This window comes from Vigna radiata, chromosome 8 (genome assembly GCF_000741045.1).
Source record: "Vigna radiata var. radiata cultivar VC1973A chromosome 8, Vradiata_ver6, whole genome shotgun sequence".
Classification (NCBI taxonomy): domain Eukaryota; kingdom Viridiplantae; phylum Streptophyta; class Magnoliopsida; order Fabales; family Fabaceae; genus Vigna; species Vigna radiata.
The window spans coordinates 32,261,865-32,278,531 of NC_028358.1; the positions used below are offsets into that span (position 1 = coordinate 32,261,865).

General features: G+C 32.5%; 1 protein-coding gene across 2 annotated transcripts; it reads left to right on the top strand.

Annotated features, from left to right (window-relative positions):
- The first annotated feature begins 12,905 nt into the window (after nt 1-12,905).
- LOC106770805 (transcription factor bHLH94) lies at nt 12,906-15,158 on the top strand. Of its 2 annotated transcripts, XR_001376421.2 has the most exons (4): nt 12,906-13,504; nt 13,622-14,032; nt 14,121-14,275; nt 14,480-15,158. XR_001376421.2 is itself a non-coding variant. In XM_014656614.2 (3 exons), exons 1-3 carry the CDS (start codon nt 12,998-13,000, stop codon nt 14,214-14,216), a joined length of 1,014 nt encoding a protein of 337 aa, XP_014512100.1. In that variant the 5' UTR covers nt 12,906-12,997; the 3' UTR covers nt 14,217-15,158. The 2 variants fall into 2 exon arrangements, 1 of the variants encoding a protein (XP_014512100.1); XM_014656614.2 differs by having other exon boundaries at nt 14,121-15,158.
- The last annotated feature ends 1,509 nt before the right edge of the window (nt 15,159-16,667 follow it).

The following is a 16,667-nucleotide window of genomic DNA, read 5'->3' on the forward strand; positions in this document are numbered from 1 at the left end:
CAAAAAGCATTTCAACTTCAACATCCATTGTTATATTGATAGACGTGTTGTTGAGGGGTCCATCGGATTACCTCTTTGAGGAGGACTTCTCTCCATCCACTCCTCTTTAATGTATATTTGAAGATGATCTATCCAAATCAATTCTTCTATTTTGCTCCGAAACGTTACACTCCTCGGTTGTATACTAAAGATTTTGGTGGTACTGACATTGTTTCTTTCTGTTGGTATTTTTTTTTGGTGTTTGTTAACTCTTTGGCAAACGTACCAAATCATTCAAATAGTAAATCGGTAAGACTAGATCATTTCCCAAGAGACTCAGTTAATACTTCACTATCGTATAATTACTAACTAATTTAAGATAAAGAATAGTTTCCTTTAGTGTGAAGTTGTTCAAGGAAAGTAAACATGATGCATAAATGGTAAAGTGACCTTCTTGGGATTAAAACACTAGAAAATGAAATGATTTAAGATGATATGGAATGGATATGTTGGAGAATGATTTCAACTAATACACCCTTATGCAAATGCACTAAACCACTCTTCTTCATTAACTTGTTTTTGTCAACTTGCTAAGTTACTTAAACCCAGAAAACCTAGGTTCACTTATTAAATCTCAACCCCTTGGCAACCTAACAAGTTCACCTACATTAAGAAAAGACGTTTAAGATAACCAAAGGTCCTAACTCTATCCCTAGACACTATTTCCTTTAGGTGTTTAGTCCATTTCAAGGTTCACACAATATTTTCCAATATTAAGCAAACCCTAACATCATGCCATGGTTGATCAAGTCATAAAAAGTTTTAAGCAAAGAAATAAACACTAGCAAGTAAAGAAAGAAACATATTTTCATTTAAACCAAGTGCATTTACAAGTGGGTTGTAAAGTTTACATCATTCCCCAATGAAAAGAACTTAGCTCTCCATAGTCATGGAGAGCTTGAACTTACAATGGAAGAAAATAGAGTAGAAGGAGATCCAAGGAGGAGGAAAGGAGAGTTCCCACAGCTTGAAACCAGGTCCCAGAGGTCCAAAATGGTGTTTCTGAGCTTCAACCGCTAAGAAGATATCATCCTCGAAGAATGTGAGCCTTTTATAGGTGTAGGGTGCCAAGTCAGCAAAAGTCGCGCCCAACACCCTTCTTTGAGGTGCCCGGGCACCATAATTAAACACAAAACAACGAATCAATTGGCGTTGGGCGCCTCCCAGGGGCGCCTGGGCGTCTCCCAGGGGCGCCTGGGCGTGGAGATTAAGTTGAAAACAGCGAGCCAAAGGGCGTTGGACGACCTTAAGGGGCGCCTGGGCGCCACTTTTGCAGAGTAACTTCAACAAAACTTCCCCTTTTTAGCTCTTCCTTGGTTCTTCACTCTTGATTGTTTGAATGTCCTTGAAAAAGACACAAAGTTCCTACAAAATTTGAGGAATTAGTGATGAAAACTGATGTGTGTTACCTAAACTGAATTTATTCACAAGGTTAGATTAAAGATAGGGTTAAACGTGTTTCAAGCTTCGAGAGTGTTAATTTGGCAAGAAAATTGCACCATAGATAATGGTAAGAATTACCGTTATCAGTGTTGACTTCCTTTTCAGTAGGGGTAGGAGGTCAGCGCTTAACGCTTCTTCTAGAATTCTGGCTCTCGGAGCGTTGAAAGGTGTATATTGATTGAATTTAGGCACCCTAGGGAGATCTTTTGCCTTCAGGCCACCTCCTTTGTCTCCAAGATCAAATGGTTTCTTACCATCTCTATGCTCCTTGCCAGCTGATGAAGTTGTTACCTCGTTCTACTATCTCGGAAAGCACGCATTTCCTCTATGCACATAAATTCAACCGCCCTCTCTTGTAACTTGCCCATGGTGTTTGACGACCTAACATAGGCTACCGGCGAATGAGCCAACTTGCCTCTTGCCTGGTCCTACTTGATTCTTCCACCTGGCTATTTTCCCTCGTAGGGGCGAGAGGATACCGTTGTTTGACGGACTGCTCCCTTCGTCTGGCCAAACTTCGGCTCTTAAAGCCGTTATCTCAGCATCATGTCTCTTCTGCATCTCTTGTATTTGTCGTTGCATTTCTCGAATTAACTCCATAGAATCTGACTATTCTCTTACGTTCTTCGTGGTCACCATCGGGTTTCTTCTCTCATCTTCGAACTTCATCGTGAACTAAACTAATAAAATCAAGAGTTTAATTTAGATAATCAACTCCCTATATTAATTCTTTTTAATATCTTCAATAATTTTTTAATTTTGTTTATAAATATTGGTGTCGAAAAACTAAGAAAACAACTCATAAATTGAGAAGTAGTAGTGATTTGAGAACCAATTGAGAGGAAAGAGATATTCCACCATTCTTAATGAGATTATTGTACCTCACTAAAGAGAAGTGTTGCTCTATCTTTCTGAGAGATATTCTTTTATAATTATACTTTCATAGTGAAACTCTTACCAATGTATGATTTTTTGTTTCCACTTTGAGTAGGTTTTCTATATTAAAAGAATAGTGTTATACTTTTTTTGTTATTATCTTTTTTTATCTCATAATCTTGTTTAAAGTTACATTGATGGAAGGAAACCTTTCCATTTCTACATATATTGAGTTGACTCGTGAGGACTACTTGTATTGAAACCCATAATAAAAGATCACTTATATTGTAAGGTATTACATGAGTTTATAACATGTAATGTGAAGCCAATAGAGAATATTTCCAAAGAATGAGAGCTTTTGAATCAAAACATTGCACCGATGATTCAAAAGTTTATTAATGGAAATCAATTTTAACACTTAGGTTATAAAGTCAGAATGTAATTTTTTTTAAATGAAATCTAGCATCTAGGTTTCTTCATGTAGATAAGTTGAAACTTTTATTGATAGCTTTTCTGTATTTTTCTAATAATCTTATCGTTCAAGGGAGGATTGTGTACTAATAGGTCTTATTTCATTCTCTCTAAATAGTTTTATCACTCAAAACAAAGTTACATACCAATAATTCTTATTCTATTCCATTTGATCAGCCGTCACACTCTCGTAGAGAATTTATATAATTTGAACAAAGATTTGAATAATTGGAGGATACTATATAGTGGTCACTGATTACTAGTATATAAATCAGATTGATATTTCTAAAATATGAATTGAGAATGGAGAACAACATATTGTAAAAGGTACAAAAATAATTACAATTAAAATTTCACTTATTAAATTAATTTTTGATGTCTTAATTATATATTTATGATATTACTCACAATTTTCTAAGTGTTGTTCAACCCTTAGACAAAGGTTATAAGGTTTATTTGAATTTAAACTTTGTGTGATTAAAGATACCGACAACCTATAAGTATTGAGAGTTCATGTGAAAACAAAAAATTTACTTTGAATTTGACAAAAGAAGAATTGACTACATATAAAGATATAAAAGAAGAATCAAAATCAAAAGAATTTATATATCCTCAAAGAAGTTTAATGCATTTAGAAAGTACATGAAGGTTCATATTTTAATATTTATTAAAGTTTTAATGGTACTACCATGGAATGCCATATAATAAATAAAGAAGACATTGTTAATAGAAGAAGAAATAGAATAAAAAAATGTCACATTGAATAAAGATATGATTCCAAGGAAAAAAAACACAATCTACAAACAAATAAAAGAAAAAAAAAATCAAACATCAAAAGAAGAATAATCAAATTTTGTAATTTAAAATTTAAACAAAAGAATATTAAGACAAGGAAAAATATTAAAAATATATACTTAATATCTTTTTTATTTAAATTAATTTTTAGAAAACATCTCAATTTTAGAAATATCTTATATACAAAGATAAAAATATATTTAATTATTTAAATTTAAGAAATATAGACTAATATTAAACATTTTGTTACATTTTTCTTTACATATATATACAAGTATATGATTAAAATAAAATAACAAATTACTCCGTATAACATATCTCTTATATCTTTATTTTAAAACAAAATCTTATAATCCCATTATCTCTTATATCTCTATTTCAAAAAAAAAAAAATCTTAGAATCCCATTAGAGAAATGTTTTAAATGAGAGAGGGAACAAATTATTTAAATATTCATACATATTTAATTTTTAAATATTTAACTTATGAAATTATTGTTTATCTTTTATTTTATTTTATCTATCAAATTATTCCTAAAGTTTTTTCTAACAAGATACTTTCAATATATTTCATTTTCTTATTTTATTTTTACGCCCTAATCTAAAATTATGAGCATGTGAATTTGGTCCACTACAGTGTACTTCATCCGTTCTCACTTTCTTTACTAATTTTTTTAAGGTTTGCTATGACTCTTTCTGGTCAAAAAGTTTAACACCATGCTTGGATTAACCTCTAATTTTTTAATTCATCTGCATACCTGCAGGGTAAAAAACACACATCAGCAACTCAGCCTAGTTTTACTGAAAACAATCATATTTGCGTAAAAGAAAATTATACACATAGATGGTCAGAACTTTCTTTGATAAAACTCTGAATACTTACAAAAGAATCATCTTGTACTATATATAATTAAATTGGAGATGCAGTATTTGTTTTAAGATATCTAAGATTTGATAAAATACGATGACGATGATATAGGTATAGACAGTGTTGAGGTATTAGCAGTGGTAGTAGCGTTTGTAGTTTGTGACATAATTCAGCAAATCTAAATAAATTGTTTGGGAAACATCCTTATCAATGTCAATGTCAAACTCAAAGAGAAGGGTAGTGAAGGTGTTTGTTTGTGTTGTTTGTTTCCAGAAACCAGATCCAAGGTCGAAACCGCTTTCCACTTTGGCTAAGGTGGTTTTCTTCTCTCTAGCCGTTGTTTTGATTCTTGTCCCTGCCCTGCTCCATCCATGACATGAGGGAACTGTATAGTGATGCAGTAGCATCACAACTGGGGAAATGTATGGTCCAGATGCCTACATCATGTGCTATTCTAATTCATAATGACAAATTCCTTTATGTCCAATCAAACAGCCCAGAGCAATAACAAATCAGGTTAAGATATGTTTGGTCTGCATGGGGGCCAAACACTACTACCTCTACCTTATATATATCTATATACATCTATGTCTGCTTCCAAAACCTTAAGCATGCATGCATTCTAGGACCCTGTTCTTCACCTCCTCTTTATTCTCTCCAACAAACCCAATCATCATATGCATGCATGCATGCCACATATATATATATAGATGTATTAATTGAGTCCTAAAAAATGAAGGTGGTAGAGAGAAACATAGTGGGAGAGTTCATTAATGATCATAATTTGTTGTTGCACAGTAGATATATTTATATATATATAACACAATTTATAATGTTAGGTGCGGTAGTGAAAAGCAACAAGGATACCAACCATGTTTTTGCTAGGTAGCACGTGTGGTTACAGTGGGAGAGGTTAATTATAGTCGTCCATATAACACAAATTGACAATTCCACTATGCATAATGATGTTTTGGAAAACTGGAGAAAACTTCCTATCACCTGGAGACACTAAAAGCCTTGAGAAGAATTTGATTGGATGTGGATGAACTTTTCACTATAAAGAATCACAATAATTATTCAAAGGTATTTGGGATGGAGACGTAAAGAAGGTAGGTAGGGATTGTGGGCGGTCCAAGAATTAGAGACTGTAAAACCCTTTTCTTTTCTTTTTTCTTAGGATTGTTAGGATATACGTTTGGGGAAGAAAGTGTCTACCTTTTGCGATTGATTTCCATGCTGAACTGGCTTCTTAAATTGACCAACGTGGTTTTGGTTCATTGGAAGCTTGAATCCATATCAAATTTCTTTTTGGATGAATTTACTCACTGCTCTTGTGTCTGCACATTAATGTGTATATGGAAAGAGGTGAGTTGGATATGAGGGAATATAGCATTGATTATGAGGACCCCACCACAAGGCTCATCAAAAAGGATTAAAAGGGGTCATCAATTTTTTGCTTCCAGACATAAAACAATCACACAGACACAGTATCTAGCTATAGTTCCTCAAGTGAGGAGAATAAAGCAACGACTTTTCTCTCAATTACTTGTCATTTTGAACCCTCTCTGCACTTTATTCTATGCATCAATATTGACAGCCAGCTACAAGACAAAAACGTTCGAGTAACTTATTCACNCTTCTCCAATTTCTNAGNTAATTTCTNCTCCTCTTTAGCTATATTCACGTTCAACAACAGAATACCCGTGGATGTGTTCTCCAAAACAAATCTCTACAAACACTTTTCCCAAATTATGTATTCCTTTTTCACTCATCACTTTCTTCCACATTCTAATTAANCAACCAACATCATTTTATCTGCAATTGGTGAAATCCATGATCTTACACTTATATATACCCAATTGCACAAAGACAACAAGTACTGACAGCATCCTAAAATCTTGGAACAAGGGTCCGTTTGGTTTAAATAATTGACTTAAAAGGCTTGAACTGTGGATCTCGAATAGAATACGGGCAGTTTTTGTTGTTAGCTTAACATGTATTTATATACAGAGATAAAAACATTATATATATAATATGCTGTTTCTCTCATAAGCAATGACATAAGGATGAGCTGTTATACATTAGGAGAAAGGAGCAGTGGTGTGTGTTTTTTCTATAAGCCAAAAGATTAATATATAAGTGGTTATGATTAAATATGTGATTAGTTAATTTGTAGATGACCATGCATGTAATTTTAATACATATATAGGATGTCATTGATTAGGGACAAGAGCAGTGTAGACCAGCAGGCATGTGTGTTTCGTCCTTCTTCGGCAACAACAAAATCTGAATCCTTGAAATTAAACCTCATTAGGGACAAATTTTTCACCAAGATTCGACCAATCTTTCCTTCATTCTGAATTAGTCTTCAATTAACCCTATATATCTCTGTGATCATGAAGCAAAGGTGAGAGCAAGATTTGAAACAACTCTGATAATCTTACCCACTCCCTCGTCAACGCGGCATGCATGCATTTGCTCAAAACTTATCCAACTTGAACCCTAGACTTAACCAAACCAAGACTTCAGCTCACACACATATATATTATGTATGCGTTGTATCTGCCCAATACCATGCATCACAAAATATGCTAAACCTAATTGCTTTACCTTGCTTCATATCTCACTTTAATTTGTCTCCAATATATAACATTATATTTATATATACATGTCCAATGAAGTTGATATATGTGTATAAATCAGCACCATTAATGCTTCCATACCTTATTTCAAAGGAATTGACCTGTGAGATTAAGTCTCCGGCTTCTGGATCAAACCGGCCTAATCCCTAAATAATCTTTCATAGCCCTAACCACATCCACTTTTAATTAATAATGTGGATTTACCTAATCAATATCTCGTTTTCTTTGATCTCTGGCTTCAATTTCTAATGGACGGTACTTGCTTTATACAGCTAATTATTCATACATACATATATATATATATATATATGCAAGATTCTTTTTTGCCCTAGCAGGGTAGCATGTAACCAACTAATTTAGATTAATATGATGCCTATATATATGGGTTGCATTTACTTTAATTCTGCGCTGATAATAATATTGATATGTAGTTGATGATTTGAGCTTTGGAGTTAATTAATTAACATCCATTTTCATGCATAATATATAATAACATTGAAGTGAGGTTTTGAAGGCATCAAATGACAATATATATATTAAAAAATAATTTTGATATACAAGTCATGACTTACGACGCCAGCAATGCCATTTTATTGTCTATATTCACTTTGTTTTGTTTGGAGCACGGATTTATCATCACCATGTACAAAACGACAAGTATAGCTTTGTGTACAGAGAAAACAAAAGAACTAATTAATTCAAACTAGCTAGACTAATCCACTAATTAATTTATTCAGATGTTTTACTCGAATTAAATGAAAACGTGATATAAGGACTAAATTATATAACCCCACAGATTCTATATTCATTATTTATTACTGTATGTACTCACATACACATTAAAAAAAGCTGCTACGTAGGGAGACCTATATCAGACTCTCCCAAAAATGATTATCAGTTTCTTCTAATTCACGTTTTAATTAAAAATAATTCAGTGCATATATATAATTTGAATTATCATTGGTTGTTTAATGTATATTTTGTGGTGAGAGAGAGAGAGAGAGAGAGTGTAATCTGAAAATGAATTTTAAAAAATGGTTCTTTGCATCTACCCACTGCACTGGTGTATATATGTGGATAACCTCGATCGCTAGTCAAAAGTAAAGTCGATATTTCGACATGTCTTGTTTTTTTATTTTCTTATATTTGTGATGATACGTCTTCACTGTTCCACCTCACACATGCAGCAGCAGTCACATTAATGTATACATTACATACATATGCTCCTGTTGTTGTTTTTATGCATGAAAACAACCACAACAAGCCATAAACGTACTGTACTGTCTACTAATGCCTATTAATTAAAATCTAAAATAACAATTGTTAAATCCACACCAAATTAGAGAGGCCCCCACTCAAATTAATCACAAAAGAAGATCAGACCCACAGTTCCCTCTGTTAGAAGCATCTTAACCACATGATCGACCTATTAGTGGTCACAACTGACAACATGCTTATAATATATATATATATATATAGTGATCGTTATTGTACGTATCAGACAAAATAAACATATTGGTTTAATTGTTAATTAGCACTCTTCATTTTCAACGTATATATATCTATTATGTAACAATACTTTTGAATCGTTCAAGCGATAGTGCCAGTTGGGTCTAACATTTCTTTTAATGGTTCTGTAGGTTGGCCAATATTAACAGTGCTGCTGATTAAACAATATCAATGCTCTGCATTAATTAACTGGTTTTGGGGAAAAGCTTTTTTTTTTTTTTTTAGCTTGGAAATATACTAATTCCTCCATTGGTGAGTTTGGATTCTAAGTTCTTGTCAGCAATTTGGGTGAGAAAGTTTGCATGCACGTTGAATCCGAACATTGTGTAACCAAAAGAAACCAAACGGCTCCTTCGACGGCACCATCATCACTATCTGTCGACCATGTTTATGTGTTACATAATTCAACTTAGATTAAACAGTTGTAGCCTCATAGGTTACGGATGTATTCGACCAAATAAAGAAAAGCTCAAAGTTAGGTTTCCTTTCCCTATTTTAGAATTCTTTGGAAGCTTTGTGCTTGCTTTGAAGCACATGGTCTCTCTGCAAAATTCTGACCATGGAAATGTACTGCACTCTCTCTCTCTCTCTCTGAGTAAAATTCTTAAGCCTTAGATACTCTATGTTTTGATTAAATCTATCAGTAAAATAGACCATACGTATCTTTTTCTCCTTTAAATCTTCTGTTTTTTTTTCTTCTTCGTTGATCTTACTTCTGACCGCGTTATTCCCAAATCAATGACAGTGCCAATTTCTCTTTATGTATTGAAGATTGCTGTTTCCTCTCACAAATCACAGTGTTGGAGAAAGTCCATGTGCTTGTGTTCATTGATGTACATCATGGTCTCTCATGCATCTAATAAGGATTTGGAAGCTGAACATTTTTCAGTGTTTCTTGTGAGAAAATATAAATGTCACTTTTTTCCCTGTCAGCGTGAAACAAAGGACAGTGATAATGGAACAGCTTAACATATTCTTCATTCACATGCTACTATTCTATTTTTGTTCTAGTGAGATGTGTTTGGTAATGTTAGCAAAATTCATATGAATAATGATTCTTTTTTTCTTTTTGCTTAAATTAATTACTGAAAAACGAATTTAAGATAATTTCCTTTGAGTACAATAAAAGATAATTTTTTACACGTAAAGTCATAAAAAGTTATATGCATGAAGTTGGAAGGTAAAAGTTGACGGATATTAGTTATTGAAAAAAACTTTTAAAAAAAATGAAAAACCTTTTATCTGGTTTCTATTGACATCTTAAATACGATTATTATTAAAACAACCTTTTGTTTTCTCAAAAAGTGCTTGAAATGTCTCTAAAGTAAATGTAATCGACAAGTTTGAGCAAAAGAGAATTTTTATGTTCACATAAAAAATATTTTTTTTTACATGAAATGAAAAATTAACAAGAAAAATTAATACATTGGAGCTATGTTTTAATCAATTTCGGAACGTTGCCTGTATTAATTAATATATAATTAATTTCTTTAATGGTGTTATTCTGGTAAAGTTTAATATATATCTTCCTATAGTCCTTTCGAGGCATGGCTTGAAGAGTCAGTGCCCATTTCTTGGCACTGTGTAATATAATTAGATTTTTAATTTCTTAACCAATAGTATTTCTTATTGAAATTTATTTATATTATGCAAAGCTTGTAGGAATTTAGTAACTATTTATAAATGGATATAAGTATTTACTCACAGTTTACTATACAAATTGGAGATACATTGAATGTTTATATATATTAAGCATAGCATGGGGACCCACTTATGAGTAACACTAAGTGTTAAAAAAAACAGTGACGATCAATTTATGAATAAAAAAATATCGTTTCTAATAAACTAATCAATAGATATTAAAATTTTAAATTTTCATCACTAATTCATTTTTTATATATGTCGTGGGCACTAGACAATCACAACACAGAAATTTGTATACTTAATTGGAATAAATTTTTAATACAAAATTAAATCAACATCTGTGATTAGTTATAATATATTATGTGAAAAAAAAAAGATTTTAATTAAAAAAATTGGAAAGAATTATTTAAGAAAATAAAAAAAGAAGGATATACTGAAATGGAAGTGGCTACAAGCAGAATATGAGGCCAATGATTAATCCCAACATTTTTCCGTGTATAGGGGAACTTAACTCATTATGTTGTTCGACATATCATTTTCATACAAATACAGACATTACCGCAATTGTTGTAGAACTGGTGGCTCCCTTGTTTTATTTTATGGATTATAATTATTTGATAACATTTTAAGATCATCTACGTATCAATACGGTTTAAAATTACTTTACAATCAATAATCATAAACATCAATATGAATCAATCACATAATGATACGTAAATAGTATTAAAATGTTATCAAAGTATCATTATCTTTATTTTATTTTCTTTGACGTTAACCATCTTCCTTATTACAACTTCACTTCGTATACACACCTACCATTACCATTGCCACCACAATCCCTTCCTTTATCATCTCTTTTTACCTAATTAACTAATTTATTTTAATTATTCAGACAATTCAATTTTTGCATTCTCTTTTCAACTTTTTTATACTTTAATGATCTTTGAAATAATATGGAAGTAAATGTTTCATTTTCAGTCAAAACAAAACTGTGTTTTATTTTATTAGTAAATTTTTAAAAGTTAAGTAGTTTCTATGTAATTTACATGAATATAGTAGTTGACCTTTTCTTTTAAAATATTTAAGGTTATAGTCGTTACGAATGTTGATGAATTTTTCATAAAATTCTGAAAATTGAAATTATCATAATTTATGATGGTTTTTTTTTTTCTTTTTTACATTAAGTCGTCAAAATTTATGATGAGTTTTAATTTAAACTAAGATCATTAGAATTAGTAATGATTTTTTATTTACAGTGAACCAAAGTTGTTATGATTTTTTATTTATAGTAAACCAAAATTATTATGACTTAACGCCTTTAGTTGTAATGATTTTTTTCTTAAATAATTTATAATGACTTTTGTTCAAATTGGAAGTAGTTATAAATCATGATAATTTCATTTTTTTTTCGTAATTTTATAAAAAAAAAAGGTTAAATATGTTTTTAGTCTCTATACTTTGGGACGATTTTGGTTTTAGTCCCTAAGGTACAATTTAGTCCTTCAACTTTAGAAAATTCTGGTTTTAGTTCTTTTTACCAAATTTTTTTAACTTTATTTGTTGTTTCAAGCACATTTCATTATAGCATTTGGATTGTTTACACTCTTTGACACATTTTTGCTTCAATGTTAACTGAGAAACACGTTTGAAACAACAAATAAAGTTAAAAAAAATTGGTAAAAAGGACTAAAACCAGAGTTTTCTAAAGTTGAAGGACTAAATTGTACCTTAGTTTGGAAGAGGGACTAAAACCAAAATCGCCCCAAAGTATAGGGACTAAAAACATATTTAACCAAAAAAAAAATTGTGAAGACTCATGATAATTTATCTTAATATGTAAAAAAATAAGTTAATTGTCTTATTTTTTTAAAAAAATTATAAGGTAAATTATCCCATCTTTTAAATTTATGTATTTTATTTCTTAATCTGTGTCTACTTGTCATTTCTTACTTATTCACTAATTAGAAGTAAAAAGAAGCATAATTTATGTCTCTGTCAGTGTAATCCCAAAAGTTTCAACATTTTTTAAGATGTAACACTCCAAATAAAGTGACTAAAGCAAATTCAATTTTGTTTGGAGTTTTTTGTTTGTTGTTATTGAATGATAGACGGAGGTCGTCACACCGAAGAAATGATCAAAAATACTATAACGAATCTTCACATTTTAAGAAATTAGTTTTTCCTTTTCTTAACCTTAATATATCTAACACAAACAATAAATTCTTTTGCGATGATTCTGTATGTATTAATTATTCATTATATTTATAAGAAAAACACTATTTAAAAGAAATGTTTGTTAAACAATTTTAAATCATCATTCATTGTAAATTTTTATAATAACAATACTGAACTTTCCATGCAGAAAATTTGTGATTTTTTTTTTGTTCATGTACAAACATAACATAAAGATTTCATCTTAAATTAATCCAACTTTAACACAAGTATAAAAGTATATTATACAGAATGAATAAACTGATTAAAAAAAAAAGAGTGTCTTATTTGTTTGATGTATGAGATGAAAAAAGAAAATTGAATATTGTGAAATAAAAGTTACTGTATTTAACATTGAATTAATTGTATTTCACGTGCAAAGCAGTGAGCATTTTTGGGGGGCTTTATAAGGCAAATACTGGTTGCAAAGAGGACCCAACAGAAGACTGGTGTTGTTTTGCCTTCATCGTCTTCCTCTTGAAGGTATTAAGGTTGTTTGTTATGTGTTTGCCAGAGGGAGAGAGAGAGAGAGAGAGAGCCATGGCACTGGAAGCAGTGGTCTTTCCACAATCACAAGACCCATTTGGTGTGAAGGACTTCTACAACTGCACTTTCTTGTCTGCTACTTCACCTAACTGGGGGGACTATGAACACATCAACATCAACATCGATAAAGAAGAAGAACAAGGTTCTATCTCTACTTTTCTCGATAATAATAACAGCCAACCAGACAATTACCCTTATGGAGGAGATTGGACCAGCTCTTCATCCTCTATCTTACCCCACTTGAATGATCTTCAAGAAACCACACACCCCATTAACACCACTCATAGCTTCGATACCTTAACCACTCGTCCCAAGAGGCGCAGAGCCAAAAGCAGAAAGAACAAGGAAGAAATTGAGAACCAAAGAATGACTCACATTGCTGTCGAGCGCAATAGAAGAAAACAGATGAATGAGTATCTTTCTGTTCTTCGCTCTCTCATGCCGGACTCTTATATCCAAAGGGTACTTCGCTTCTCTTCCTTTTGTTCTTATCTGTTTGTTTCTTTACTTGCTTCCTTCGAAATTAAAAATTTTGTTTCTTTTGTTTGTTTGTTTGTTTGGTCTGGTTGGCCATTGAAGGGTGATCAAGCTTCTATAATTGGAGGTGCTATTAACTTTGTCAAGGAGCTTGAGCAGAGGCTGCATTTTCTTGGTGCTCAGAAAGAAGGTGAGGGGAAATCTGATGCTGGTGGTGCAACGAACATGCCCTTTTCTGAGTTCTTCGCCTTTCCGCAGTATTCAACAAGTGGTGGTGGTGGTGGGTCTGATAATTCTGCAACCGTAGGTGAAGACGTGGGTGAAGTTAAGTCTGGCATTGCTGACATAGAAGTGACCATGGTTGAAAGCCATGCAAATCTCAAAATAAGATCCAAGAAGCGCCCCAAACAACTCTTGAAGCTGGTCTCTGGTTTGCATACTATGCGCCTTACAATCTTGCACCTAAATGTTACCACCACTGGTGAAGTTGTACTCTACTCTCTAAGTGTTAAGGTTTGTCTTTGTTGGTGCCTTAAACTTGAGATACTTTTAGTTTAATTGTTTTCTTCTGCAAAGTGAAATGTGTTTTGTGTTTTTGCAGGTAGAAGATGATTGCAAGTTGGGATCCGTGGATGATATTGCTGAAGCTGTGTACCAGACACTGGATAGGATTCAACAAGAGGCAGTGTTGAATTAAGATGAGACGATGAGCATCAAATTTGGCTTGCTCCACTTGGTTTTTAACCTTACTTCATGGTGGATCATTATCTCTTGCTATTTTTCTCTTTCAAGATGTACCTAATTATTGCAACTTCTATTCACTTCACCCTTTTTTAATCTACTGATGTGGACTCCTTGGAGGAAGGTTTTTGGTTTATTCCTTCTTGTGTATGTCTTTGTAGCTCACGAACTTACTTTTGATCTCTCTCTTTCTCTTTCTTCTCTTTTTCTCTGAGGTAGGGGTGGAGGAGGCTCTGTGGTATATTGTTCTTGAGACATATTCTAGTGCTTGGTCAATTTTGCCCACTTTGCTTAGAAATTGGTGGGTCTTGTCTACCTCAACTATAAGCCAAAGCCAAATTGTCAAGCTGAAATTCGGAGCATCTCAAAATAAAATTGAATGAAAATGAGAGCCAAAGATTTTTGGCAATTGTCACATATAATCAATACTCCATTTTGCTTTCTTTTATTTGGCTGTCATAATTCAATAAATCTGTTCCCTCTAAATGTCATCAGAGGCTTAAACTCCATCACTTTATGTTTTGTGTAAAAATGGAGATAGTAATGAGAGTTTGCATTATTTTCTGTTCCGAATTTGTAGCAAAAGGTTGTAACTGTCGAAGGAGACCCACCTACACCGTAGTCTGTACCAAGTAAGTACTAAGTAGAGTTGCATTGCAGGGGAAGGCTGCGGAGCACAGCTTGAAAAGGGCTTACCTTTCTCTGTGCATTGTGTTGCACGCAGAACAATAAATAAAGGGTCCATCTTTTATGATCATTATCATCATCATCATCAAGATGGGAATACTGAATCCATGATGCATGTGTCTGAGTGTACGTGTATGTATTATATCACGGATTCTTAGTCCCATTCTGTGTATAATTATTTGATAACTTAGAAAAAAATGCAAATGATTAGCACATTGAAGGCAAAATAATGGCCCCATGAGGCTGTACTATGTTCGATGCCGAATCCCAAGGTGAAATAAAAGATAAAAAAAATGAAGGTTGGTTTGGGGTGTGTGTGATGGAATGAAAAGAATAAAGCTACAGATGTAAAATTAACTATAGTGCCAAAAACCAAAGTCCTTTTTTGCGGTTAACTTGTTGAATGATTTGAGAGGAAATAGAGTAAATTGTCTGGGTGAAAAAGTTTTTCCCTTCATCGATGCACTTTTTGTATGCATTGGAGGTTTGAGTTATCATCATGATTGATTGCTGGAGTAGTGAACTGTGTGACTTTTTAAGCAGAGGCCATTCAACAACCGTGATCTCATTTTCTCATATTTTCTCAATTTTAAAACCTTGTTCTGTTCCCTATTTGAGTGAAAATATTTTCATTTGGGTCAAATCCAAAACAGTAATGACATAGATTCATGGAATACTTTCCAACTTTGTAAAAGGATTTCCACATTTACTTCAACTATCTTACCAGTAAGCGTTTTGAATGTGTTCCTTTTGAACTATCAGTGCCACCAACCACCAAAGGTAGCCAAAAGTTGCCATCTTGCTGAGAAAGTTACAGAAAAGTGAATTCTGCAACTCCTAATTTCTTGTACAAAGAAAAGTCCTCAACAAGTATAAATCCTTCTCTGTTAGTCCACTAACTTTTGCAGCCTTTCCACGCCACACCACAGGTAATTATTGTTGCAAAGAAAACACATTAGAAATATATATATATATATATATATATATATATATATATATATATATATATATATATATATATATATAAATACACGGATATTAAGTTAATAAAATATAAGTAAACATTCTCTAAGCAGTCAATTTAGTTTTTAAGTTGATATATTTTATTTTAAGATTAAGGACTAATTTAAAAAATTTTCAATGTGTAAAAATGATTATGCTTGACACTAGTGCATAATTGGCTTTTAACGTCATTCATTATATATCAGTTACAGGAGTACGCGATGTAAATTATTGATCGGTGACAATTTCGTAAATAAGTCAGACCTATAGACATTAGTTAGGGGGGGGGGGGGGGGGACGTCTATAATATTATAAACGTCAGGGCCCCTAGTAACGGATATCTATATGTCTGACAAGTAGGTGAAAAGTCATTTATTTCCGCCATGTAGCAGTCAGTGCCCTTCTGAACTGACGTCTATAGTCTGACAGGTAGGTGAAAAGTTTTTTTTTTTTTTTTTTCCGCCATCTAGACTGATCTAGTCACCTGACATCTATATTCGATTATAGATGTCAGTGCCCCGACCAACTGACGTCTATATGTTTGACAGGTATGTGAAAAATCATTTATTTCCGCCATCTAGACGTCTGATCATGCCACCCCGACATCTATATTTGATTATAGACGTCGGGCCCCACTGCATTCGACGTCTATATATACCACGAATATTATTTTTTAAATATAATGGACGTCATATTAGTGAGGTCCTCGACGTATATT

Bases quoted from the DNA above. Each gene is read 5' to 3' on its own strand.
- LOC106770805 (XM_014656614.2), top strand. From the start codon at position 12,998: ATGTGTTTGCCAGAGGGAGAGAGAGAGAGAGAGAGAGCCATGGCACTG. The intron at 13,505-13,621 runs GTACTTCGCTTC...TGGCCATTGAAG, and splicing joins CGGACTCTTATATCCAAAGG to GGTGATCAAGCTTCTATAAT. The intron at 14,033-14,120 runs GTTTGTCTTTGT...GTGTTTTTGCAG, and splicing joins TCTACTCTCTAAGTGTTAAG to GTAGAAGATGATTGCAAGTT.